Here is a 22,860-nt window from a genome sequence, read left to right on the forward strand (position 1 = left end):
GCTGAAAATATACTGAAAGATGTAATTTAACTAATGAGCAAGCGAAATGACATACCTCGTCGGTGCACAGGACGATGCAGGCAGGAAGGTGGAGGCGTGTTGTTGACAGGCATGACTTTGGCTTGATTGACGGTGATGATGCAGTGCAGGAGTGAAAGGCCAGAGATCAGAGGCAAGGACGAGAAGGGGAGTGTCGTTCAGCAGAAGGCAGCTCGAGTGATCGGCTGGGCCCAATGGGTGAGATTTCAAGAGGGATCAGCACAATCATGGTAAAACGGCGAATGAGAGTGGCAACAGGTAACGAGGCACTGTAGTGACCAATGGACGGCGAGCGTTGCAGCTACGGTTGGCGTGCAACAGAGAAAATGATGCGCATGCGGTAAAATAAACATGGGTGCGGCAGTTCTTAGATGCGAGCGACACACGGTCTAGCGTCGAGTGCCGGCCGGAGCAACGCGCACGAGAAATAACAGCAGCGATGGGAAGCTCGGCGGCGGTAGTCAGCGTGAACCTCCAATTGGTACACAATACTGCGTTTGTCAGGTTCGACTGGACGGAGTACGCCATAATCAGGGTGGTCGTTGCCAGTTGTCGGCATCCTGTACTGCGCTAGGGTCGATGTACACCGAAATCTAGGACGTGCGTGCAAAGAGCCAAGGTCAACGCGGCCACCACTTGAGGCTCGATCGGGCATGCGATAGTTGACGCCGGTGATCAAGGACGATGCAAAGAAGTTGACTGGCACTTGTTGTGGCTGTTGTGGGGGTAGGCCGATGGGTGACATACAGAAACCGTGGCGAGAAGGCAAAGATCCGGCGGATGGCACGCGTTGACAATGGTTGGCTGCTCTCGGTGCTACAAGAGGCATCGAGGAACTGGTGTGGTCCTCGGTGGGTGTCTATAGAGGTGCTCAAATAGATAAGAGGCGGTGCACTACTACAAAAGACACGGATGGAGATGGGTTGAGTTCTTTCCCGTTCCCCATCTCTTCCTTCCTCTCCCTCATCCTCTCTCCCTCCCTCTTCTCTTCTCTTATTTTTCTTGTTGAGAACAAGAACAAACAACAAACAAACTTCCAATAATTTCCTGGTATGGTCCGCTAGGGCTCCATCATGCCCCCTTTTATAGGGGCACGATGGCCCTTACTAAGGGCAGGGATGCCCTTAGTAAAACAAAAAATAAATGTGTTCGATGGAGCAGGGGGGGTCTTATACATAGGACCCCCTTTTTTAAACAAAACAAAAAAGAAATGTGTTCGATGGTTACATTGACGACACAAGACAACACAACAGGTGACGATACGAACACGTACATGACGTGACGAATACCAACTAGACTAGAACATAAACACAAACATGATTAAATGAAGAAGGCAAAAAAAAAAAATGCGATAAAGATACGATGGTGATTTCACCCGGGATAATCGAATCTGGGTGTCTTCATTTATGGCTTGGCATGCCGGTCGGTTGGACGCAAGCTGGCCGATTATCGATGATGATCATGGCGACTCCGTTGACGTCTCTGATGGAGCAAGATGGCGCGCTCCATCAAAATCAGATGGCTTAGATGCCTTGGTTCATCCATGAAAAACATGATTTCATGGATGGGGAAGCGTGTTAATCAATTCAAAATCGATCTTTAAATCAATACATAAACTGTACCTTTTGGGAAACTTTTTCCACCCTTGACCTCCTCTAGTTGAGATTTTCCTGAAGTCGTTCACATGCCTGGCCTCTAAAAGTATCCACATGATCACTTGATGTACTTGAACTAAGACCCCTTAGAATCCCATAGTCAAAGTACAATCGTCTGTCCACAAGACGTCTTTGGTGTCTCAAGTCTAAGGACCACTAACACAACCGTGACGTGAATGAGCTGATTGACTGTTCGGTATAATACCATTCAGGGATTAGTACGAATCAATTCAGTGAACTCTTTCCACTAAAGAGCACCCACTATCTATCCTTAGTGTCTCCACACTAATGGCTACAGGACCGGCCATACTTGTCATATGAGTGAGGCTAAATAGTGCTTTTCTATCTGGATACTTTGATGTCCTTCTCGCGTATCCTTCGAATAGGAATATTCAGAACACATGCTTAAAGACTAGTGATCTTCGTATTACGATCTCATCAAAATTTTCTAGGCCTGATCATGTATTCATGGACTTCATTATAAACATCACACCACACCACGATAATAATATGTTCTATTAATGAACATGGAATGAGATATGGAATGTGTGATTGGCTTGTCAGCCACATATATTTCCATCAACTTGTAGAGGGCTTTCATGCGAATGGCTTCATGGCACGCTTCTAGGGAGCAAGTCAATGGTGGAACTTGTTCCCCAAGAGGTACAAATGTTTGATTTGTTTTAGAGATAGATTTTCAAATCATTTTCAGATTACACTGCTTATCAATGTGTTTTCTAGCTATCATTCAAAGCCCCATAACCTGACAATGCTCTCATCACCCCACCACTTGTTTCATGAGTTGTTAAAATTTGGGTTTTTAGACCACATATTCATGCATTTAATTTTTTAGGAATCCAAACGATTAATTGTATTTTACCCAATCTTACTAATAATATATTTTATGAGAAAATGAGGTTTTCCTCTGTACACACTCTCACAGTTTAAGAAATTAATATTTCTTTCATGGACTGAAATCACTGTCTATCAATTCCATTTGACTTCATTCCACAATGCATATGATTTGAGTTTCAACAATGGATATGTTTACTATGTTCCCAAGAAGTGTTTTTTTTTCAAGATTTATTGTTTAGACAGATGACGGCAAAGAAAAAATTCAACAATAATATCAAGGTAATATTGTGTGATTTTAGTTTATTTGTTTTGCATGATCACTTATTTCTGATTTATGAAATTTTTTTAGCATATATATGTATAAATGGATAACCAAGAAATAGTGACAAATTGATTACCACATAGTTAAACATTTTCATTATTGATCCAAAATACTTGAGGTATTCGCTAAACATCCCATGAACCTAAATGTGGAACATGTGAATCCAAATTATCATTAAACACATCTTTAAGGAACATCCTTAAGGAATGCATTGTTAATGTATAATGTATCTTCTAACATGCATATAGAGATTTAATGATATAAAAAAGAATCAAGTTAATTTTTCTTCAATAATACAGGTCTGTGTTTGACCTATTTTCAAATAAGACTAAGGGGTTTGGAGAGTTTGAAAGAAAATCATGATGATTCTGGCAAAAAACCAAGGTGATATATGTTTCTGGTATAGTATACAAAACATGGCATTGGAAGGGTCCAAGAGATATATTATCTTTTGGAATTGGTAAGGTTGACGATAGGAATCACTTGAAAAATAGACATGTTTGTTATCTGGAGCAGTCAAGCATAAATTTATTCCGACTACTCAAAATTTGGTAACTTCAACTACATTAACAACCAGTTATGAGTGTTTTGGTCTACACCCTTTATCTCAAGTTTTGGATAAAACTAATCCATTAATCCAAATTGTTCATGGTCGAAAATTGAGTTATTTAGGTCCTGAAGGGGTGATAGTTCGAACTGCAACTTTTTGGATTCAAAATATCCATTCTAGCCACAATGGACATATTTGCCCAATCAAAACCTTCGAAAGAATTAGTGTTGGACTTAACTATTCAAGTAAGGATTGGTCGCTGGGGATCCATGGCGACTCCATTTTATGAAATCTCCGAGAGATCAAAAGAAAAATTAGCATGGATGATTTATTTATCACCAAGTAGAGATGAATATTATATAATAGTGGCAGGCAATTATTTGACCTTAGATCGTGGTATTTGACCTTAAACCATCAAGAATTCTTGACTATTATTGCCTTTGATCAGGTTCATCTTCGAAGCATTTGTCCCTTTTAGTATTTTTTTATTGGAGCCTCTCTAATTCCTTTTATTAGGCCTAATGATGCCGATAACATGCAAATTATCATGATAATTCATGTTTATTTCATGCATTTAGATCATAATTAAACTAATTTTATGCATGTTATCATGAATTTTATGTAATTTTCATAAAAATATATATGTCCACTAAATAATTATTCTTGCATTAAAATTAGTATATTTTGATGGTTATAATATTGAAATGGAAAGTATATTTAAAAAGAATTAATTTGGTGAAAATTTCATCAAAAAAGGAGTTGTAGATAAAGAGATATTTAATTTTGAATTTGAGAGAATTTTCTGAATTGTATTTGATATTTTTCAAGTATTTTTTTAAGGTTAAAAAATAAAAAAATAGAGGCCCACGAAGGAGAGATTATGTGGAACAACTGGTGGCTCTCATTTCTTGTGGAACAAGTCAACTTCGTGCCCTACAAAGAGGGATGATGTTGAACACCCGTAGGTTCTCTCTTCTTGTAGAACAAGTCAAATTTGTGCCTTACAAGGATGGATGATGTGGCATGCTCTGGTGGCTCCCTACTTTGGTGAAACTACTTAAACAAATGAAGGGCAAGAAATGCTCAAAATTCAAATAGCCATAACTTCTGATCCCATGGGTAGTTTTGGATCAAATGGTGACCTCTTATTTCTCTTTCCATGACTTATGGTTGAGCCTATAAATAAATCCCAAGATTAGGCTCTTCTTGTACTTCATTTTGCCTTTCTCCATGTGGGAGACCTTGTGAAACAAATGTGCATGAGCGCCAATTTAGGGTTTTTCCTCTTCCAAAAGTGAGTTTCTTCCCTCTCTTGATCTATCTTCATGTCTATTCCAACACGCCAAGGCACCGGGTGCAATATACGGGTCCATGAAGGGAGATTAATGCTTGGGAGCATCACCAAAGGAAGAGGTAAGTCCTGAACACTTAATTAGGATTTTTATTCCATTTCTCCCATCGTCTATCTATTCCACAATTTTAATACCATCCTAATCTCTGTTATAAGTTCATAATTCTTATGAGTAAGATTTAAGAACCTATGCATATAAATTAATTTAATAAAAATCACAATATATATCTAGTATCTCTTCTTTCCACGTTCTCTCATCTTAACCCTTTTCTTAATCATTACTTTGTTATAAATATCAATCTTAGTCACTAAGCCTTCTCTGTGGTTCGACCCGTTACTGACCAATTTACATCAATAATAAGTGAATTAGGGTTAATTATAAATATTATTGCATGAGTCTCGAAATTACACATCAACTAGGTTAACCGCCTAAATTTCAACTAATCATACGCCAATAGGGCATTAATGAGTTCTCATACACAGTGTCAAGCCGTTTTGTTTTCTTAGTTTGAGAAGAGGAATGTGGGAACCGGAATAGAACGCCAAGGGGCTTTGGATTCATGAGTGTCAGTTATAGACAAACACGAGGGTGAAGTTATTTCTAAGGATACTCACCAAATTGTTTTCTCAAGTAATGGAATTGCGTGAAACGTGCATTGTAAAAACCATTCTTACCTTCCTATTTTTATCATAAAAGGGATTCATCTTTTTCCAAACACTAGAATCATACTCTTATTTTGTCACTTGTTTTTCTCGGCCAGTATAATACATATTAAATTTTTTGTGGGTCAACAAGTCATTGTCACAATTTCCTGCCAAAGAATCACATTAAGTTAAAAACACGCTGTGTTATTACCATAAATCATCTAAAATGATGATAAAAATAGATTTTCCTGTTGATGGTGGATATTGATATCCAAATACCAGTTTTGATGTCCGGAATATCAGAATCTGATATCCGGTATTCGATATTCGTTTTATTATAATATTGTTAAACAATTTAATATATATCCAACCTTGTTTAATACATAGAGCTCAAACTTTTAATTCTTTCCCTATGGGATAACAGTATTTGGAGTTCAATGTTTGATAAATACAGTTCAAATTTCTAATTTCTTCCATATGGGACAGAAGGATTTGGAGTTCAATGTCAAACTCCCTGCTTACCCCCTGGCAGAAAAAAAAGGTTTGGGATGCATGTATTAAACAAGCTACATGAATAATTAGAAAGCTCTCTACTTACCCCCTGGCTCACATAATTCTTCTTCAACCATTGAAATATGACGATTTAATCATATTTTTATACAACCCTCTATGTTGGATATCGGTATGTGATATCCAACTCCGATATCTGATTTCACCATTCACCCCAAGAGACGGAGGCAGATGACGACATCGAGAGGGATACCGTTATCAGACATCGGTACTGTAGCAACTGATATCCAATGGCGTTATCATATATCCAGATATCGAAAAAAACGGATACCAAAAATTTGACTTTCGGTATCTAGTACAGCATACTTCCAGATATCATCACCCGATCCCGGTATCGGGACGGGCAATCCCTCCTCCCCACGCTACAAGTGAACATCTTCTCTCATTAACCCAGTTGTTTCACTTCCATCAAGATTCTAACGGAACCCGCCATTTGTCCCTTTTCCTTTAACCTTCAATGGAGCTGCAGATTAATATCAATCAAGCCCATTCAACATTATAACAATCAAGCTATTGGTTACATTATCTAAGGTACCTTGTGGGACTTCTTAGACTGTGAGATAATGGTCGGTTATTGATAATTCTTGATATGCTCTTAGTGATTAGCTGAACTCACGATTCCATCAGTGCTAAACTTTGATCAGATAATATTGCACTATCTAAATTAAGAACAGCTGAATCCTTCCCAAGGATGGTCATTGCAAAGTCCCTAACTCACGGATTCAAGTCCCATGCTTGTCCCTCATCAGTAGGGCGGACGACAAAAGAGATTTTTTCTGGGAAGGGGGGGGGGGAGAATATCAAAGGTACACTAAATTTCTACAAAAAGGCGGAGCCTCTCAAAAACTCTGTTAAGTTTTCTAGAGCCCTAGCATAATTATAAACACTATCTATGCAGACTAGACACCAGGGAGAAAAGTCAAAAGCTACTACTAACTATAGAGAAGGGCGGATGACAAAAGATAACTTTTCCGGGGAGGGAGAATCAAAGGAACATTGAACTTCTACAAAAAGGAGGAGCCTCTCTAAAACTCTGTTAAGCTTTCTTAGAGCCCTATCATAATTATAACCAATATCTAGAAAGACCAGACAACAGAAACCAGGGAGAAAAATCAAAAGCTACCACTAACTATACAGTAGGGCAAATGACAAAAGACGATTTTTTTTGGGGGGGGGGAAGGATATCAAAGGAACATTGAATTTAGCATTCAAAAAAAAAAAGGAACATTGAATTTCCACAAAAAGGAGGCGCCTCTCTAAAAATCTGTTAAGCTTTCTTAGAGCCCTATCATAACTTTTACCCATATCTACAGACCAGAAACCAGGGAGAAAAATCAAAAGCTACTACAAACCATACAGTAGAGCGGATGGCAAAAGAGAATTTTTCTGGGTGGGGAGGATATCAAATGAACCATGAATTTCCACAAAAAAAGGCGCCTTTCTAAAACTCTGTCGAGCTTTCTCAGAGCCCTATCATAACTAACACCAATATCTACGAAGACCAGAAACCAGGGAGAAAATTCAAAAAGCTACTACCAACTATACTGGGAAAAGGAAAGCATACCTCCAACAACCATTGAAGCTGTTCAGGCAGGGTCGTCCGGGCGGGGCAGCAACGAGTCGATCTCCTTGAGCCGGCGGACCACCTCCAGCATGGTGGGCCTCCTCCACGGCTCGTCCCCGGTGCATGCCACGGCCAAGGCCAGCACCCGCCGCATCTGCTCCCGCGCCGCGCCCGCGCCGGGCAGCGCGCCGTCGAACACGCCCCCCCGCCGGCGCCGCGCCATGGCCCAGCGCACCCACCCCACCAGGCTCCCCCCGCCCTCCCCCTCCTCCTGCCCAATCGGCGCCCGCCCCGTCAGCACCTCCATCACCACCACCCCGAAGCTGTACACGTCACCCTCCGCCGTGGCGCGCATGGCCTGCGCGTACTCGGGCGGCACGTACCCGAAGCTCCCGGCCAGGTCCGTGCTGACGTGGCTCTCGCAGGCGCCGATCACCCGAGCCAGCCCGAAGTCCGCGACCCGGGCCCGGAACCCCCGGTCCAGGAGAATGTTGCTCGACTTGATGTCCCGGTGGATGATCCGCGGGGCGAGCCCGTGGTGCAGGAAGGCGAGCCCCTCCGCCGCGCCCAGGCAGACCCCCAGCCGCACCGGCCAGCTCAGCGCCGCCGCGCCGCTCCGCACCCACCGGTCCAGCCCGCCCCTCTCCATCAGCTCGTAGACCAGGAACCGCTCCTCCCCCTCCGCGCAGTACCCCAGCAGCGGCACCAGGTTCTCGTGCCGCACCTTCCCGATCGTCTCCATCTCCGCCATGAACTCCCTCTCGCCGCCGCCCCCGCCGCGGAGCCGCTTCACCGCCACGGCGGCGGCGCCGATCTCGGCCCGGTACACCGTCCCGAACCCGCCTTCGCCCAGCACCTGGCTCAGGTTCTCCGTCGCCGCCAGGACCGAACCCAGGCTCAGCCGCAGCGGCGCGTTGACGCTAAACGGCTCCGCCTTCCCGGGCAGAAGCTCCGCCGTGGAGTTCGAGGCGGAGGAGAGCGCGCTCCTCTCGGCCGGGTCCGCCGGCCCGGCCCGCCGGACCACCACCAGCCCCACGGCCAAGACCGCCGCCGCGCCGCCCAGCGCGACCGCCAGCGCCGCCGCCAGGGTCCGCTTCCCCCGCCCGGGCCGAACCGCGGCCAGCCGGTTCCCGGTTAGGTCGAGGAAGGTCAAGGAAGGCAGGCTCGCCAAGGACGGAACCCGGCCGGAGAGACGGTTGTCGTGAAGGTCGAGGACGGAGAGAGAGGAGAGGCCGGTCAAGGTTAAGCCGCCGGAGAGGAGGTTATTGCTGGCGTTGAAGGCGAGGAGCGAGGTGGTCTCCGGGGAGATCCCGTCGGGGAGGGTGATGGGTCCGGAGATGGAATTTGAGCTGATGTCGAGGTGGGTGAGGGTTCTAATGGCGAAGACGGCGGGGGGGAGCTCGCCGGAGAGGTCGTTCATGGAGAGATTGAGCTTCACCAGGTTGGGCATGGCGGCCGCGATCGAACCCGGGATCGACCCGGAGAGCCGGTTCTCGGAGAGAAGCAGTCCCTGGAGATTTCCCAGCGCCGGGAGGGTCAACCGGCCGGTCAGCCGGTTCGATGACAGGTCCAGGAAGGTCAGGTTGGCGAGCCTACCCAGCTCGGGGGGGACTCCGCCGGTGAGGTCGTTGCTCTGCAGCCGGAGCTCCACCACGACGGCGCAGTTCTGAATCGCCGCCGGGATCGGGCCGGAGAGCCGGTTGAAGGAGAGATCGAGCACGCCGTAGTGCTGAGCGAACTCGGAGTCCGGCGGCGCGGTCTGCCGGAATCCGCCGCAGACCTCGCCGGGGATCTCGCCGGAGAGGCGGTTGCCGGATAGAACGAGGTTGTCGAGGCGCTTCAGCTTGGAGATGGCCTTCGGGATGGGCCCGGAGAGGAGGTTCTCGCCCAAGTCCAACGCCACGAGCCGGGCGCAGTCGAAGAGCTCGGCCGGGATCGCGCCGCTGAGCCTGTTCCGTCGGACGGAGAGGTTGGTGAGGTTCCTGAGCTTGCCCAGGGACGCCGGTATGGGCCCCTGGAAGGAGTTGTCGTCGAGTTGGAGGCGTTGTAGGCTGGAGTTCTCTGAGTAAGGGATCTCGCCGGAGAGGTTATTCCCCCCCAGAGAGAGCTCCAGGAGAGTTGGCGAGGAGAGAAGCTTCGAAGGGAGCCCCCCGGTGAAGTTGTTCTGAGATAGCTCCAAGGTGACGAGCGGGAGGTCTCCCAGGTAGGCCGGCAGCTCCCCGGATAGCTGATTTCCCGCGAGATTGAGGTCCGTGAGAGAAGAGCAGTTCTTGAAGGTGAAGGCGATTCCTCCGGAGAGACTGTTCTCGGAGAGGGAGAGAAGGGTCAGAGAATTGCACCTGCAGATCTCCGCGGGTATCTCCCCGGATAAGAGATTGGCGTCGGCGGAGAAGAATTCCAAGGCGGGGAGCTTCAGCGGCGGTGGAGCGCCGGAGAAGCTGTTCTTGCTCAGTCTTATAGAGCTGACCTCTCTCCAGTTCTCCATCCATGGCGGGATCGGGCCGGAGATCCGGTTACCTTCGACGATGAAGGTGGCGATGGAGGTTAAGGCCGAGAGAGCTTCAGGTAGAGTACCAGAGATGGAGTTGAAGGAGAGATCGAGAGTTCTGAGACTTTGGCAGTTCCCCAGCTCTTCTGGGAGCTCCCCCGTGAGGCCGGAGTGCGCGGCGATGAGGTAGATGAGGTCCGTCAGATTGCCGATCGACGGTGGTAGAGCGCCGTCGAAGGAGTTCTCGGAAATGTCGAGGCCCAGTAAGCTTCTTAACTCGCCGATTTCTTCCGGGATGTTGCCAGAGAGGCTGCAGCCTTGGACGCCGAGGATTTTCAGTCTGGAGAGGTTGCCGATCTCGGCGGGGATGGCGCCCGTCAGACCGTTGGATCCCAGCCAGAGAGACTCGAGAGATCTCAGCCGTCCGATCTCCGGCGGGATGGGTCCGGAGAACTGGTTTGAGGAGAGGTCGAGAGATAGGAGCTCGCCCAAGTTGCCAATCACCGAGGGAATCGGTCCGCTGAAGCTGTTGCGACTGCAGTCCAGATGAATCAGTCTGGTGAGGTTTCCGAGGCCGGAAGGAAGATCACCCATGAAGCTGTTGGCGCTGAGATCGAGATACTCCAGAGAATTCAGACTCCCGAGCTCGTTCGGCAGCCTCCCGGAGAAAGAATTGACGGAGAGAGATAGCCTGGAGAGATTACTCAGCCGCCCGACTGCAGGATCAAGCTCTCCGGAGAAGCCGCAAGAATCGAGCACAAGCTCCTTGAGCAACCTCAGATGGAAGATTAACGGAGGTAGATCACCCGAGAACTGATTATAACTGAGATCGAGAGACTGCAGGTTGAGGAGATTAGCGAAAGTCTTTGGCACCCGCCCGAAGAATCCGCCATTGCTGAGATTAAGCCGCTTCAGGTTTCTAAACTCACCCATGGAAGCTGGAATCGGAAGCTGTAAATCCATCCCCGACAAGTCGATGCCATGAACGAGATGATCATCACGGCAGCTTATTCCAGCCCAGTTGCAGGGAGAGATCTCCGAGTCGAACCAGCTTGGAAGCGCGCTTCTCCTCCGCGAGATCGATTCCCTCAGCGCGAACAGCAGTCTAACATCGCCGGTTAAGCTCGCCTCGCATGAAATCACGCAGAGAAGAGAGACGAGCAGTGAGGCCCATCGCCCGCCGGCTGCCATCGCTGCGGAAAGAAAGACCAGGCGAATCCGACTGTCTTCTTGCGCGAAACAATCGGAGAGAAAAGGACAATGTTACGATTTTGTCGAGGATAATACCAACTCTCAGCTTCGCTTTCCCGCGTCCCGAGAAATTCTGAAACCTGTACGACGAAGCCAGATCGCGATTCACGATCAAGGTAAGCCAATATCAGGCGCGCAACGCCAGTAATGGAAACTAGATTTAATGGAGAAGACGTCGGAGAGGGAAAAACACAGCAATCAATCGACAAAAGAGCGCGACGAAGCAGGAAATGGAGTAAGAGATGTCCGCACAGAGACCTATGGAACGAGCTGGCGGCGGTAGGGTAATGGCGAGAGAGGAAGAGATAGAGCGAAGTAGGATCGAAGACTTGTTCGCTACAGTGCCTCCGAGGACGTCAGCCGCTATTGATTGCATCGGAATTAATGGCGGAAAATCAATCAAGACATGAGAAAACGGACGAACGAGACAAGATCGAGATCGAAATCATCGAGGAAAACGATAATCCCTTACTTGATTGATCGATCCGGCGTAAGGAAGGCGAGCTTCTTCTTCCTCGCTCTCTCTTCGCTGCTTCCTTCCTCCTCTTCTTATCAACTCTCTCTGGAAGTGTTGTCAGGAAGGCTAACAACTCTCTGAAGAAGGAAGAAGGCGTGACAGAGGACGAACAGCCTTTTCCGCCATGGCCGTTGCTGTCGACGTAAAAACAAAAGACCCCTGGATGTTTGATTAATATCGTCTCTGCCACTCGATATCCCGGCGCCGGCGCCGCCGCGCAGCAGGCAGGTTGGTATTTTTGTAATATCGCCGAAGCATAGCTGCCCTCCGGAAATAGATTATGTCGCAAGATGGACGGTGGCGATTGTCTGCCACGTGGGATTCTACTAGTCAACGCTCTGACAAGAACATTTGTATGAGAATAATGCCAATAAAATATAGGATTTGTCTCGAATATCTGTCCGGATTATTAAAATGAAATTAACCTTAATGTGATTGATTGTCTCCGGAATTCTTTGAGATCAAATAAGTTTGAACTAAACTTGGAAAGATATGAAATAATGTCTACTGACGCGTCTCCCAAATTCCACCGTTTTGGCGCGCCGAACTAACGGCTGGTGGGTTGCGTCTTCATTACTTGCAGTTACTCTCTCTCTCTCTCTAGTTCTCTCCCTCTTACTTTCTCTCTCATCTCTCTCTCTAACTCTCTCCCTCATCTCTCTCTCTAACTCTCACTTTCACTCTCTTCTTCTCTCATCTCTCTCTTACTGTCTCTTCATCTCTCCTCTCTCTCTCATCTCTCTCTAACCTCTCTTTGACTTCTCTCTCTCATCTCTCTCACACCCTCTCTTTTACTTCTTTCTCTCTTCTCTCTCTTACACTCTCTTTCACTTATCACTCTCTTCCCCTCCCACATCATCATCTCTCTCTCTACGTTACCCTATCTGTCACCACTCCCTCATCTCTCTGCCCATCATCTCATCTCTCTCTCCTCTCTTTCTCTCTTTCTCTCATCTATTTCTCTCTCTCTCTCTTACATCAATCTCCCTTACCCTTTCTCCCTCGCAAAGTCTCAATCGCTCTCCTTCTCATCTCTCTCTCTTATCGCACATCTCTCATCTCCCTCCCTCTCTCTCTCTCTTCTTTTTTGTGGCCTGAGGTGTTTCCTCTATCTTGGTTGCGAGGTCGGGGTCCACGGAGAGTCCATCTCCGTCGTTTGCTCGCATTCCAGCTCGATTAATCCCTCTCCATCTCTCTCTCATCTCTCTCTCTACCCGTAATCCACAAGTCAGGCGACGCGCGTGGCTGTCGGGGCCGGAGATTCTGCAGCGCGCGACGATGCCCTCCCCTCCAGGCCACCCCACTCGACGACGATGACGTCGTCGCTGCCATGGATCGGGCCGCAGTCCGGCCATTGATGGAGCTCTCCCCTTCCCTGGGATCGCCGCTCAGCTCTGGTTTACCCTCTATCGATCTTCCAATCGAGTTTTTTTTTTTCTTTTTTCCGACGGATTTGTTAGGTTTTCCGCTTTCAGAATCAATGAGGCTGATTATGCCGTCTCTCGATTGTATCCCGATGTTTCTTAACGCGATTGATTCCGTCCCTCCACGCGATCAGGCGATTTGTGCGTTTGTTGTTCCAGAAATGGATCGACGATGAAGGCGTCGGATCGAAATTGAACCCACTCCCAACGACCAGACGAAAAATCTCCTATCTGTTTTTTATCTCTCGTTTCTGATCACGAGCGATAGATGATTTATCTTGCCAGAATTCGAAATTTTGTTTATTGCGTTCTCCCCGATTTTCAGTTTTTTATCAAGATTCGAGGAATCAATGTATGATCGACTGGTAGATAATTTGTTCCATGGCAGATAATTTGTGGCGCGTGAACATGAGAAGAGATGAAGGAGTTGAACGCGGGCAATACCCTGAGCGTCCTGGAGAACCCGACTGCTCTTATTACATTAGAACTGGCCTCTGCAAATTCGGAATCACTTGCAGATTTAACCATCCTGCCGATCGGATGCTGGTGAGCGCCCCTTTCAAACTCTCATGACAAATGAATGATCTTTGAGCATTAAAAAAAATAATCTGCCGTTCAAGTTCAACTAAGCTGTTTGCACACGCATTGTCTCGTTCTTCATGATCATCTCTCTTGGGGGTTGAATGAGAAGTTTTAAACTTTCAGGCGGCCGCTGCTGCCAGGTTTAAAGGAGTATTCCCGGAAAGAATTGGTCAGCCAGAGTGCCAGGTACTCTCAGTTTTTCTCCTTTTTGCAGCAAAGTGAAGCATGCTGCTCAAATTTTGTATAATTGAGAGACACGAACGCTTTCTTCTATTGATTAAATGTTTTTCTATAGTTTCATTTGGAAGAATGGTTGCTAAAAACTAACGTTTGGAACTGGGCAGTACTATTTAAGAACCGGCTCGTGTAAATTCGGTGGTACATGCAAGTTCCATCACCCGAAAGACAAGGCTGCCGACGCTGGGAGAGCTCAACTAAACGTTCTAGGCTACCCCCTGCGACCGGTTCGTTCCTGCCGTAGAACAACATTTTAAGCACAAAATTAGGAAAAAAGATATATATACTGCATTTGAACTGTTCTTTCATTTGCAGAATGAAAAGGAGTGCGCATATTATTTAAGGACCGGGCTTTGTAAATTCGGCAGCACTTGTAAATTTGACCATCCTCAGCCATCCAACGCCGTGGTGTCTCTGCGTGGTTCTTCTGTGTATGCAGCGGGGATCCCTGGTCAAGAGGCCTATTCTGGGGCGTTGACCAATTGGAACCTTACTAGGCCCTCTTTCATTACTGGCACTCGCTGGCAGGGCCCTTCTAGCTACGCCCAGCTCATTCTCCCCCAGGGCATGGTCCAGGTCCCTGGCTGGAACACGTATTCCGTAAGTCATCCTTCTCCTGTGCCACCAAACTCACCACCAAAAACCTGTTATCGTCATTACCATCATCGTCATCGCCGTCATCCAGCAGATGAAGGAAAATGTCGATTTCATAGTTGTATAGTTCAGGGACGCAGACGGGACGATTTTTTCGTCCTGGGACGAAAAAATCGTCCCGCCTGAGGATACGAACGAATTTGGGGACAAAAATTCGTCCTGGTGACCACCGGACGGGACGGTTTCGTCCCGTGGGACGAAGTAACCGTCCTCCTTCCGGAGGTCTCGGACGATGGACGGACGGATGTGGATGAAAAACTGCCAGATTCACATCCAACGGTTGAGATCTCGCCATGTGGTCTCGCTATGACAATTTGCATTAAGGTCCTTGTATTTTTTCGCACATGCAAACTGATGCGGCTCAGAATTAATTGCACATGTCCATTTGAATTCTCTCTCCTCCATATTTCCCTTAAAATCCTGAGAAAAATCTATATTTATATATTAAAAATATAAAATGGGTTTTTTTCGCCCGGGACGAATTTTGGGACGAAAATTCGTCCCGGGAGGACTGGACGGGATGGAAAACCATCCCGAGATTATTGGACAGGATGGTTTTTTGGTCGGTGGACGAAAAACCATCTTGTCCTTTGTCCCTGAGCTAACATCGGACGTAGGACGGGAGGAAATTCGTCCCGTCCTGTCCTTCGTCCATGTCCGGGACAATCCGGAACAAAGGCATGATGACGATTTGCCCCGTCATCATTATCCTGGCAAATAATATCCACCAGTTCCAGGAGCTGGTGGATGGGTGCCAGTTTTGGAGACTAAGGTGAATTCATCACTCTATCCGGTATTCTAATATCTGGATATCAGTACTGTAGCAACCAATATCTGATATTGGCATCAGTCAGTGTCTTCGGAAATCTCAAGACCTAAATGATTTTTAAACATTTGAGTGATATTACGATTAGGTAGAGTTCTGTCTGTATTATAACTTTATGATTTTTAGCGGAGAGGATGAAAAGTGATGAGGATTTCATCGCTGTCGTCCTCATCCTGGTGAGGACGAATGGAGGGAACGATCACGACTCGTCGGCGTTCTCTTGTCGTCTGTGAAGGCGAACAGTGCCTTGTGCACTCGTAGCTTTGACTCCGGATTTCTTGGCAGGGACATGTTAGTAGCACATCCCCAGGGAACCAGCAGACTGCCAGGTTGAGTCAAAGTGAGACCACTGGTCAAACGAGTCAAGGGTCAGCGGCCTCGTACCCGGTCAGCCCCTTCCCCGTGGGATTGTATGGTTTCCAGAAGGAGAACATATTTCCAGATAGACCTGGCGAGCAGGAGTGCCAGTATTACTTGAAGACCGGAGACTGCAAGTTCGGCGCCGTCTGCCGGTTCCACCATCCTCGAGAGAGAGTCATCCCCATTCCTGACTGCATTCTCAGTCCACTGGGCCTTCCCCTGCGTCCAGTAAGTCAACAGAGAGGAAGTAAAGAGAGTTTCAAATTAATTCAAATAGTCCTTCTCATCTTATGTTTTGTGGTTGGCAGGGAGAAACTCCTTGCCTCTTTTATCTGCGATATGGGATTTGCAAATTTGGGTCTAACTGCAAGTTTGACCATCCCATGGGCCCCTTCGCCTATGGCATGTCTTCTTCATCACATGCTGACCAGTCTCTGCCGAGTGGCTCCCAGCCGTTGGCATCTGATGGGTCAGTCTCTCCTCTTTCTTAACCATGTTGAAGAGGAGGAATGAGGAAGACAACCCCAGAAATGCATGAAGCTCCGAGCAAGGTTATAGTTTATCAAAGGAAAATCAAGAAAAAATGCGCTGCTTCTTAAAAAAGGAGGAGATGGAGTTTGCTCCGTTCTACCCAGAATGCTGGTACGTCATGTAAATGTGCACATAAAGGTCATTCTCTCGCTAATAAATGCTTCCATCCTCGCCAGAACCAGCTTTTGTACACATCGTCCATGTAAAAATTGAACTTAAACTTATCACTTTTGGCGTCCCATGGCCTTCTGTATTACTCTGTCTTATTCGATCAGAAATAATGAAAAAAGTCCGACCACGATGGAATCTTACATAACTAATGGGATTTGGATTGGAATTACATAAAAGTCGAGGGTAGTGTCAGACTATTTTTTATTTTCATTACAACATTCATTTGCCCAAATTAGACGACAGTTTGCTCTATTCAAGGGAAGAGAAAAGTATAAGAATGATGAAAATTTGAAGAAGAATGACTGGGAGCTCAACGAATAGGTGATTGATGTCGTCAAGTGCTGTAAAATTGTTCTATTTTATATCTCTATTTTCAAACTTGGATTCATTAATCTTTAATCCTTACGTCGGAAACCTGAAAAAGGCCAGAAATCATCGTCTTCAGGGTTCTTCACCAGGATCTGGTTGTAGTGGGGACGCGATGTCTGCATGAAGAAAAAAAAACGCTCATAATATAACTGAAAATGGAATATAAAAACGGCACTTTCATGTTTATATATTCTATAACACGTGAGCATTTCTGTAATTTTTTAGCAAGAGATGATGCACATGACATCGCGGTTAAATGTAAAATGGAAATGAAACCTGATTTTTCGTCACCGTAGATTAGCATATGATCTAAAATAAAGCATACTATCAGTCGTAAAAAAGTTGTCTAAACGCTGCTTATGTCCAGTTTTTCCACAGATAGCTCGAAAAGAAAAACAAAATGTCTCATTTAACTTTGTCATAAAATTGAGAAAAGGGATTGTTAATTTCATAGAATTCCGTAAAATCGATCACAAAATGCAATTTCTTAAACTGACTGGCGGTTTCTCCTCAATCATCGCAGATGCAGTTTTGGGTTTGATGTCACAGCCAAATGAAAAAACGTTGATAAAGAAACGAATACAGAATTCATCTCAGATTCAAGAAACTCATATCGACCATTGGAGTATCACCACAAGTGTTCCTTCCACAAATATCAACGCGTATAGATGCTGATCTCAGATCTCCTAACAAAAAAATTTCCTCCGAGATCGGCGAAACAATTCGAGAGATAAAGATAGTGATCGCATCGAGCACAACTCTGCCCGCAAAAATCCATAAAAAACCAGTCATCCTGACGCTTCATCGCTCAAAATTAAACCGAATAATCTCTCCCAAGAACCAAAACCAAATCAAAACGGAAGACGGACCCAGATTCCCAAGGAAGAAAAATCGAATTTGGGGAAGAACCCACCAGATCTTTGATGAAGAGGAAAGCGGCGAGGAAGAACACCACGAAGAGAATCTCAAACTCGGCCAGCTTGACAAACTCGAACACCGCCTCCACTCCTCTCGTCAGAACCGACGCCTTCCCTCTTCCCCTGCCTCGCACCTCGCCATCGCCATCCGCAGCTTCTCCTCTCCTTCTCCTCATCTCCTCGCACGAACAAACCCAGAGCGCAAGATCCGGGCTTTTTGAACGGTGGGCTCAACCGGGCCAAGCCCATTAAACCCATCTCATCTGCCTTGACTACTGTTCAGAAATTCACGTGTTAGCTGGCCCGGCGCTCAGCTGCCCCGGCAACTCGCACCACCCTTCTTCCTCTCCCCTCCGCCTCTTTCCCTTGCCCATAATTAACCCATTAATAGACGCCACCTTCTCCCCTTCCCTGCAGCAAGCAACAGTGCCTCTCTCGATCCTCCCTCAGCCCAAGAGCAAATGCCTCCCCGCGCGGCCCTCTTCCTCTTCTCCCTCGCCGCGGCTCTCCTAATCTCTCAATCTGCGCTGGTGGGTCTTCGATTTTGTTGAATTTTTTTCCTTTTGGGATCTTCAATTTCTTGCCGAGGTGGGTTTTTGAAGTGAAATGGTGGGTGGGTATGCAGGCGGCGGAGGAGGAGAAGTGGGAGATGCGGCCGGCGGCGGCGCCGCCGGCGGCGCGGCTGGTGTTGGCGGAGACGCGGCGGCGGCTGGGCAGCTTCCAGATATGCGCGCTGTGCACTTGCTGCGGGGGGCCGAGGGGGGTTTGCCTGCCTTCCCCTTGCTGCTACGCCATCAACTGCAATATCCCCAACAGGCCCTTCGGCTTCTGCTCCTTCACTCCCAAGTCCTGCAACTGCCTCGAGTGCAGCCTGTGACTGTTTTGCCGCTGTTTCAGAGATCGAATCTCGCGTTTTTGCTCCCCCAATTCTAAGCTTTTCTTCTGCTTTCAATCTCCTCCGGCGAAGTGATCTGTACCCTCGTCAGCGCCGGCGGAGAGGAGAGGTGGGTTACGGTCAAAACGTGATTTTTACGGGATATCTGGCGTAAAGCTGTCGCCTTGCGCCGCTCAGAGCCCCGTTCAGTCCGCGGATTAGATTCACTCTAGCGGGCCCACTGTTCTTGCCCGGGTCACAGCCTGGAACCGGGGCAAAAGAACCCAAGTTTTGCGCTAATTCGACTGCAATTCCTTCATTTTTTTTCTTGTAATCGCCTGCCAATTGCTCGGTAGAAAGCTTGAAAGAACCGCGGTATCAGATAGTGTTAGGCCCCGTCGGGAACTCCTGCTATCCTTATTCAAGGAAGCAAGGCGGGATAGGGGTTGATCTTCAACGAGCCCAGAGATGGTTATCTCCTCGCTGGTGGCGGGTCGTCCTCTCCTCCCTGCCGTAGCCCGAACAAGAAGAGTCCGCGGGCCGCCTCTCCGCTCCGATTTCCTTGTCTCCTCGGAGAAGAGAATCGATCCCGGCAAAGCCCTTCTTACATTCCGGGGAATCGACTCCGGAAGAACTCCGTCGCCGTTCTTAGGAGCTCGCGCCGCCGCGGGGGAAAGGAGCGATGAATCGGAGAAGGAGGCGGTGGGAGAGGACTCGGCGGCCTTCGATTTGGCCCAGCAGAGTATTCTCTCTTGGGTTTACTTCGCCGCCATCTTGGGTGCCGTTCTCTTCGCCCTCAACGTTATCTGGATCGATCCCGTTACTGGGTTCGGATCGAGCTTCGTCAATGGCATCTCCGCAGCATCGAACAGCCCCGAGGCGAGTTTCTCAACTGGGTTCGGTCTCAGTTCATCAATTTCTGAATTTCTTTCTGTTCCATGGCAGGTGGTGATGCTGCTTCTCTTCTGCGTATTCGCCGTCGTCCACAGCGGCTTGGCCAGCCTTAGATACGCCGGCGAGAAGCTCGTCGGCGAGCGGGCTTTCCGCGTGCTCTTCGCCGGCGTCTCCCTTCCTCTGGCCTTCACCACCATCGTAATCATCATCATCATCATCAGCATCATGGTCATCTCTCTCTCTTGAATTCTTTGGATTGTGGGTGTTGTAGGTGTACTTCATCAACCATCGGTACGAGGGGACGCAGCTGTGGCAAGTGAAGGATGTGGCGGGGGTGCATGAGCTGGTTTGGCTGGCGTCTTTGGTGTCCTTCTTCTTCCTCTACCCTTCCACCTTCAATCTTCTTGAAGTGGCCGCTGTGGACAAGCCGAAGATGCACCTCTGGGAGACCGGCATCATCCGAATCACCCGGCACCCTCAGGTATGGAGATAGAGATAGAGATAGAGACGGAGATAGAGACAGAGATAGAGACGGAGATAGAGATAGAGATAGAGATAGAGACGGAGATAGAGATAGAGTTATACACTTGGCGAATGTAGTTTGGAGATAGATGATGATCAAGATAGAGATATGCAGGTGGAGAATGTAAAATAGAGACTGTAAAGTTGGATAAGGTTGAGTAGGGACAGAGATAGATACTAGATCCTGGGGATGGAAATAGAGATAGAGTTGACACAGTAGATACTAAAATAATAGAGGTGGTGACGGAGATAAAGGCAATCATAGAGATTTGATGTGGATAGTTGTAGGGAATGTTTTTTTTCGAAGAATAGCTGTAGGGGATGTAGAAATGGCGATGGAGATAGGGATAGGGATCGTGATAGTTTATGTAGCTAGGTATTAAGATCAAAATAGAATTGTCTGTGGAGATAGAGAACAAATATCTAGATTGGTATAGGGAATGTTCTTCAAAAAATGGATGGATATTGAAAATTATGTTAAAAAAACAGACAGATTTAGAGATTTTTCCTCAAAAGTAGATAGTTATGGAGTACTTTCTTCAAATAATTGGTAGAATAGAGACGGAGAGAGATAGAGGTGTATTAGAGATGGAGGGAGAGTGAGATTGGATAATTGTTATGGTTTTTGGACGATTGATCTCATGGAGATCAAGATAGATGTATATGGAGAATGTAGAATGGAGACAGTGTAGAGATAGAGATAGAGAGATAGAGAATAATGATGGAGAATATTGAGTGGGACAGATAGATAATAAATGGTTGGGATGGAAATACTAATGGAATCGACGCAGAGATACTAAAAATAATAGAGATGGAGGTGGAGATTGAGGAAATCATAGATGTTTGAGTGTACAAATATAGTCGGGGATAGGTGTAGGGAACATAGAAAATACTATGGAGATAGGGATAGTGATTGGTTATGTAGCTAGGTACCAAGACGGAAATAGAATTATCCGTGGAGATAGAGGATAGAGATCTATATGGGTGTAGGGAATTTTCTTCAAAATATGGATTGATGTTGAAAATGTTCTTCAAAAAAATAGATAGATATGGAGCATTTTCTTCAAGTAATAGATAGGCTAGGGACGGAGGGAGAGAGAGTCAGGTTGGATAATTGTTGTGGTTTTTGGATGATTGATCTCATGGAGGCCAGATATTCACTTCCCTGTTGGCTTTCAGATGGTGGGCCAGGTGATATGGTGTCTAGCGCATACGTTGTGGATTGGCAACACAGTGGCAGTGGCAGCCTCAGCCGGGCTTATTGCCCATCATCTGTTTGGTGTTTGGAATGGAGATCGTCGGCTTGCAGCACGGCACGGTGAGGCCTTCTCAGAGCTGAAGAAGCGGACGAGCGTGCTTCCCTTTGCTGCCATTCTGGATGGCCGCCAGAAGCTGCCCAAGGACTACTACAAGGAGTTCATTCGTCTTCCCTACTTGGCCATCACTGTCGTCACCATCAGCGCCTACCTTGCCCACCCCCTGATGCAGGCCTCCAGCTATCATCTTCACTGGTAGCAAGGATTGACTCTGACTGCATTTTCTGAGCTCTCAAGGTGAGCAACAGCAGGTTTTTCATCTTGATCTTTGCAGCTGGTACTGTTTTTTTAAGCTGGAAGAGGTTACCTTACATGTATAGTCTGTCAAATTATGTTTCATCCGGGGTAATTGATTGTTGCAAGAACTAGAAAGTATTTTCTTGCTTCATCATTGTGGATGTCATATCAGAATTCTTTTGCTTCTTTTTCAAGCTATCATCTCCTCTGGTAGAAACGGTTGGCTGGAGCATTTTTTGTCCTGAATAAGTTATACGTCACACGTTTAGTCTGTGGAGGGATTTTCTGACCTTTGTTTGATTATTACCGAGAAAGTTGTATTTTTAAAGAGTAAGTGCCACAGAAGCTCTTGCTTCATCAGCATGGAAGTTAACCTTCATCTGAAGGACCAAAAAATTGGTCATAAATTAAAAACATTGCATCTACTATTTCCAACTTCAGCACCGTATTTGAAAAGGAAATACTGATCTTGCTGAATCATTTCAATGGTCAAGATAATTAATTGGTTGAAAAATAGTAATGCGATGTATTTATTTCCAATCAGCACCATAGATGACACATAAATATGTTCAGTAGCACCACAGATGACACCATCTTGCTTCATCGCCATTGCTTTTACACTTCATTCGAAGTAATTAAGAGTGTGATAAGTATTATTTCATTTAAAAATAATACATAATGCACCCTTAATTCACATGGGAATATGTTTAGTAGCATCAATACCCTTGGTCGACATAACAAAGCTAGGAGACCAATGCATTGTTAGGATCCAATTGCTTGATTTCTCTTGGATTTAGTAGGTGACATCATCAACATGAAATATCTCACCAAACGCTGGAGTTTTTCTTGGTATGTTTACCCTTATTTTCAATACATTTGATTATTCCATATGAGTAGTGAGATCCACAGAAATATTATTTGGTAATATTTAAATTAACTTTTAAAGGTAGCTGCCACTCATGAATTAGCGTAGAAAAAGCGTGCACAAAAGTTACATTTTATGGGGGCCCTTGGAAAGAAACTTTGAGAATTTCCACTGTCAAATTTATGCTCAAGCCCAAGATCACCAATTAAGCTATTTTGTATCTTAACAAGTTATCCTTTATACATAAATTGTATCGACAAACATTACACGGAAT

The 22,860-nt window shown here is 46.5% G+C and overlaps 5 protein-coding genes across 8 annotated transcripts; 3 read left to right on the forward strand and 2 right to left on the reverse strand.

Annotated features, from left to right (window-relative positions):
• Nucleotides 1-5,630: 5,630 nt before the first annotated feature.
• On the reverse strand, nt 5,631-11,838 carry LOC144705111 (uncharacterized). Of its 3 annotated transcripts, none has more exons than XM_078577646.1 (3): nt 11,763-11,838; nt 7,552-11,370; nt 5,631-5,942 (listed from the first exon to the last, which is right to left on the reverse strand). In XM_078577646.1, exon 2 carries the CDS (start codon nt 11,228-11,230, stop codon nt 7,574-7,576), a length of 3,657 nt encoding a protein of 1,218 aa, XP_078433772.1. In that variant the 5' UTR covers nt 11,231-11,370; nt 11,763-11,838; the 3' UTR covers nt 5,631-5,942; nt 7,552-7,573. The 3 variants fall into 3 exon arrangements, with proteins under 3 accessions (XP_078433772.1, XP_078433771.1, XP_078433770.1); XM_078577645.1 differs by lacking the exon at nt 5,631-5,942 and adding an exon at nt 5,953-6,450; XM_078577644.1 differs by lacking the exon at nt 5,631-5,942 and having other exon boundaries at nt 7,358-11,370.
• Nucleotides 11,839-12,905: 1,067 nt separating this feature from the next.
• LOC144705112 (zinc finger CCCH domain-containing protein 63-like) lies at nt 12,906-16,674 on the forward strand. 2 transcript variants are annotated; one of them, XM_078577649.1, is made up of 7 exons: nt 12,906-13,204; nt 13,601-13,777; nt 13,937-13,999; nt 14,158-14,277; nt 14,366-14,650; nt 15,816-16,118; nt 16,199-16,674. In XM_078577649.1, exons 2-7 carry the CDS (start codon nt 13,613-13,615, stop codon nt 16,379-16,381), a joined length of 1,119 nt encoding a protein of 372 aa, XP_078433775.1. In that variant the 5' UTR covers nt 12,906-13,204; nt 13,601-13,612; the 3' UTR covers nt 16,382-16,674. The 2 variants fall into 2 exon arrangements, with proteins under 2 accessions (XP_078433775.1, XP_078433773.1); XM_078577647.1 differs by having other exon boundaries at nt 12,910-13,204; nt 13,620-13,777.
• LOC144705115 (GRIP/coiled-coil protein) lies at nt 14,316-18,132 on the reverse strand. The gene is made up of 3 exons (XM_078577652.1): nt 17,875-18,132; nt 16,999-17,077; nt 14,316-16,109 (listed from the first exon to the last, which is right to left on the reverse strand). Exons 1-3 carry the CDS (start codon nt 18,052-18,054, stop codon nt 16,090-16,092), a joined length of 279 nt encoding a protein of 92 aa, XP_078433778.1. The 5' UTR covers nt 18,055-18,132; the 3' UTR covers nt 14,316-16,089.
• A 141-nt stretch (nt 18,133-18,273) lies between these two features.
• On the forward strand, nt 18,274-18,830 carry LOC144705114 (ubiquitin carboxyl-terminal hydrolase). Its single transcript, XM_078577651.1, has 2 exons — nt 18,274-18,408; nt 18,504-18,830. The coding sequence occupies exons 1-2, from the start codon at nt 18,340-18,342 to the stop codon at nt 18,753-18,755; spliced, it is 321 nt and encodes a 106-aa protein (XP_078433777.1). The 5' UTR covers nt 18,274-18,339; the 3' UTR covers nt 18,756-18,830.
• Nucleotides 18,831-19,020: 190 nt separating this feature from the next.
• On the forward strand, nt 19,021-21,922 carry Z-ISO (15-cis-zeta-carotene isomerase). The gene is made up of 4 exons (XM_078577650.1): nt 19,021-19,631; nt 19,698-19,844; nt 19,918-20,127; nt 21,348-21,922. The coding sequence occupies exons 1-4, from the start codon at nt 19,221-19,223 to the stop codon at nt 21,681-21,683; spliced, it is 1,104 nt and encodes a 367-aa protein (XP_078433776.1). The 5' UTR covers nt 19,021-19,220; the 3' UTR covers nt 21,684-21,922.
• The last annotated feature ends 938 nt before the right edge of the window (nt 21,923-22,860 follow it).

Source organism: Wolffia australiana, chromosome 7 (assembly GCF_029677425.1).
Source record: "Wolffia australiana isolate 7733 chromosome 7, ASM2967742v1".
Taxonomy (NCBI): domain Eukaryota; kingdom Viridiplantae; phylum Streptophyta; class Magnoliopsida; order Alismatales; family Araceae; genus Wolffia; species Wolffia australiana.

Bases quoted from the DNA above. Each gene is read 5' to 3' on its own strand.
- LOC144705111 (XM_078577646.1), bottom strand. From the start codon at position 11,230: ATGGCAGCCGGCGGGCGATGGGCCTCACTGCTCGTCTCTCTTCTCTGC.
- LOC144705112 (XM_078577647.1), top strand. From the start codon at position 13,138: ATGGATCGGGCCGCAGTCCGGCCATTGATGGAGCTCTCCCCTTCCCTG. The intron at 13,778-13,936 runs GTGAGCGCCCCT...TTAAACTTTCAG, and splicing joins ATCCTGCCGATCGGATGCTG to GCGGCCGCTGCTGCCAGGTT. The intron at 14,651-15,815 runs GTAAGTCATCCT...ATTTCTTGGCAG, and splicing joins CTGGCTGGAACACGTATTCC to GGACATGTTAGTAGCACATC.
- LOC144705115 (XM_078577652.1), bottom strand. From the start codon at position 18,054: ATGAGGAGAAGGAGAGGAGAAGCTGCGGATGGCGATGGCGAGGTGCGA. The intron at 17,078-17,874 runs GTGGGTTCTTCC...TTCTTCATGCAG, and splicing joins TCCTCTTCATCAAAGATCTG to ACATCGCGTCCCCACTACAA. The intron at 16,110-16,998 runs GTAAGGATTAAA...TACTGGACGCAG, and splicing joins GCCTTTTTCAGGTTTCCGAC to GGGAAGGCCCAGTGGACTGA.
- LOC144705114 (XM_078577651.1), top strand. From the start codon at position 18,340: ATGCCTCCCCGCGCGGCCCTCTTCCTCTTCTCCCTCGCCGCGGCTCTC. The intron at 18,409-18,503 runs GTGGGTCTTCGA...GTGGGTATGCAG, and splicing joins TAATCTCTCAATCTGCGCTG to GCGGCGGAGGAGGAGAAGTG.
- Z-ISO (XM_078577650.1), top strand. From the start codon at position 19,221: ATGGTTATCTCCTCGCTGGTGGCGGGTCGTCCTCTCCTCCCTGCCGTA. The intron at 19,845-19,917 runs GTAATCATCATC...TGGGTGTTGTAG, and splicing joins CTCTGGCCTTCACCACCATC to GTGTACTTCATCAACCATCG. The intron at 20,128-21,347 runs GTATGGAGATAG...GTTGGCTTTCAG, and splicing joins GAATCACCCGGCACCCTCAG to ATGGTGGGCCAGGTGATATG.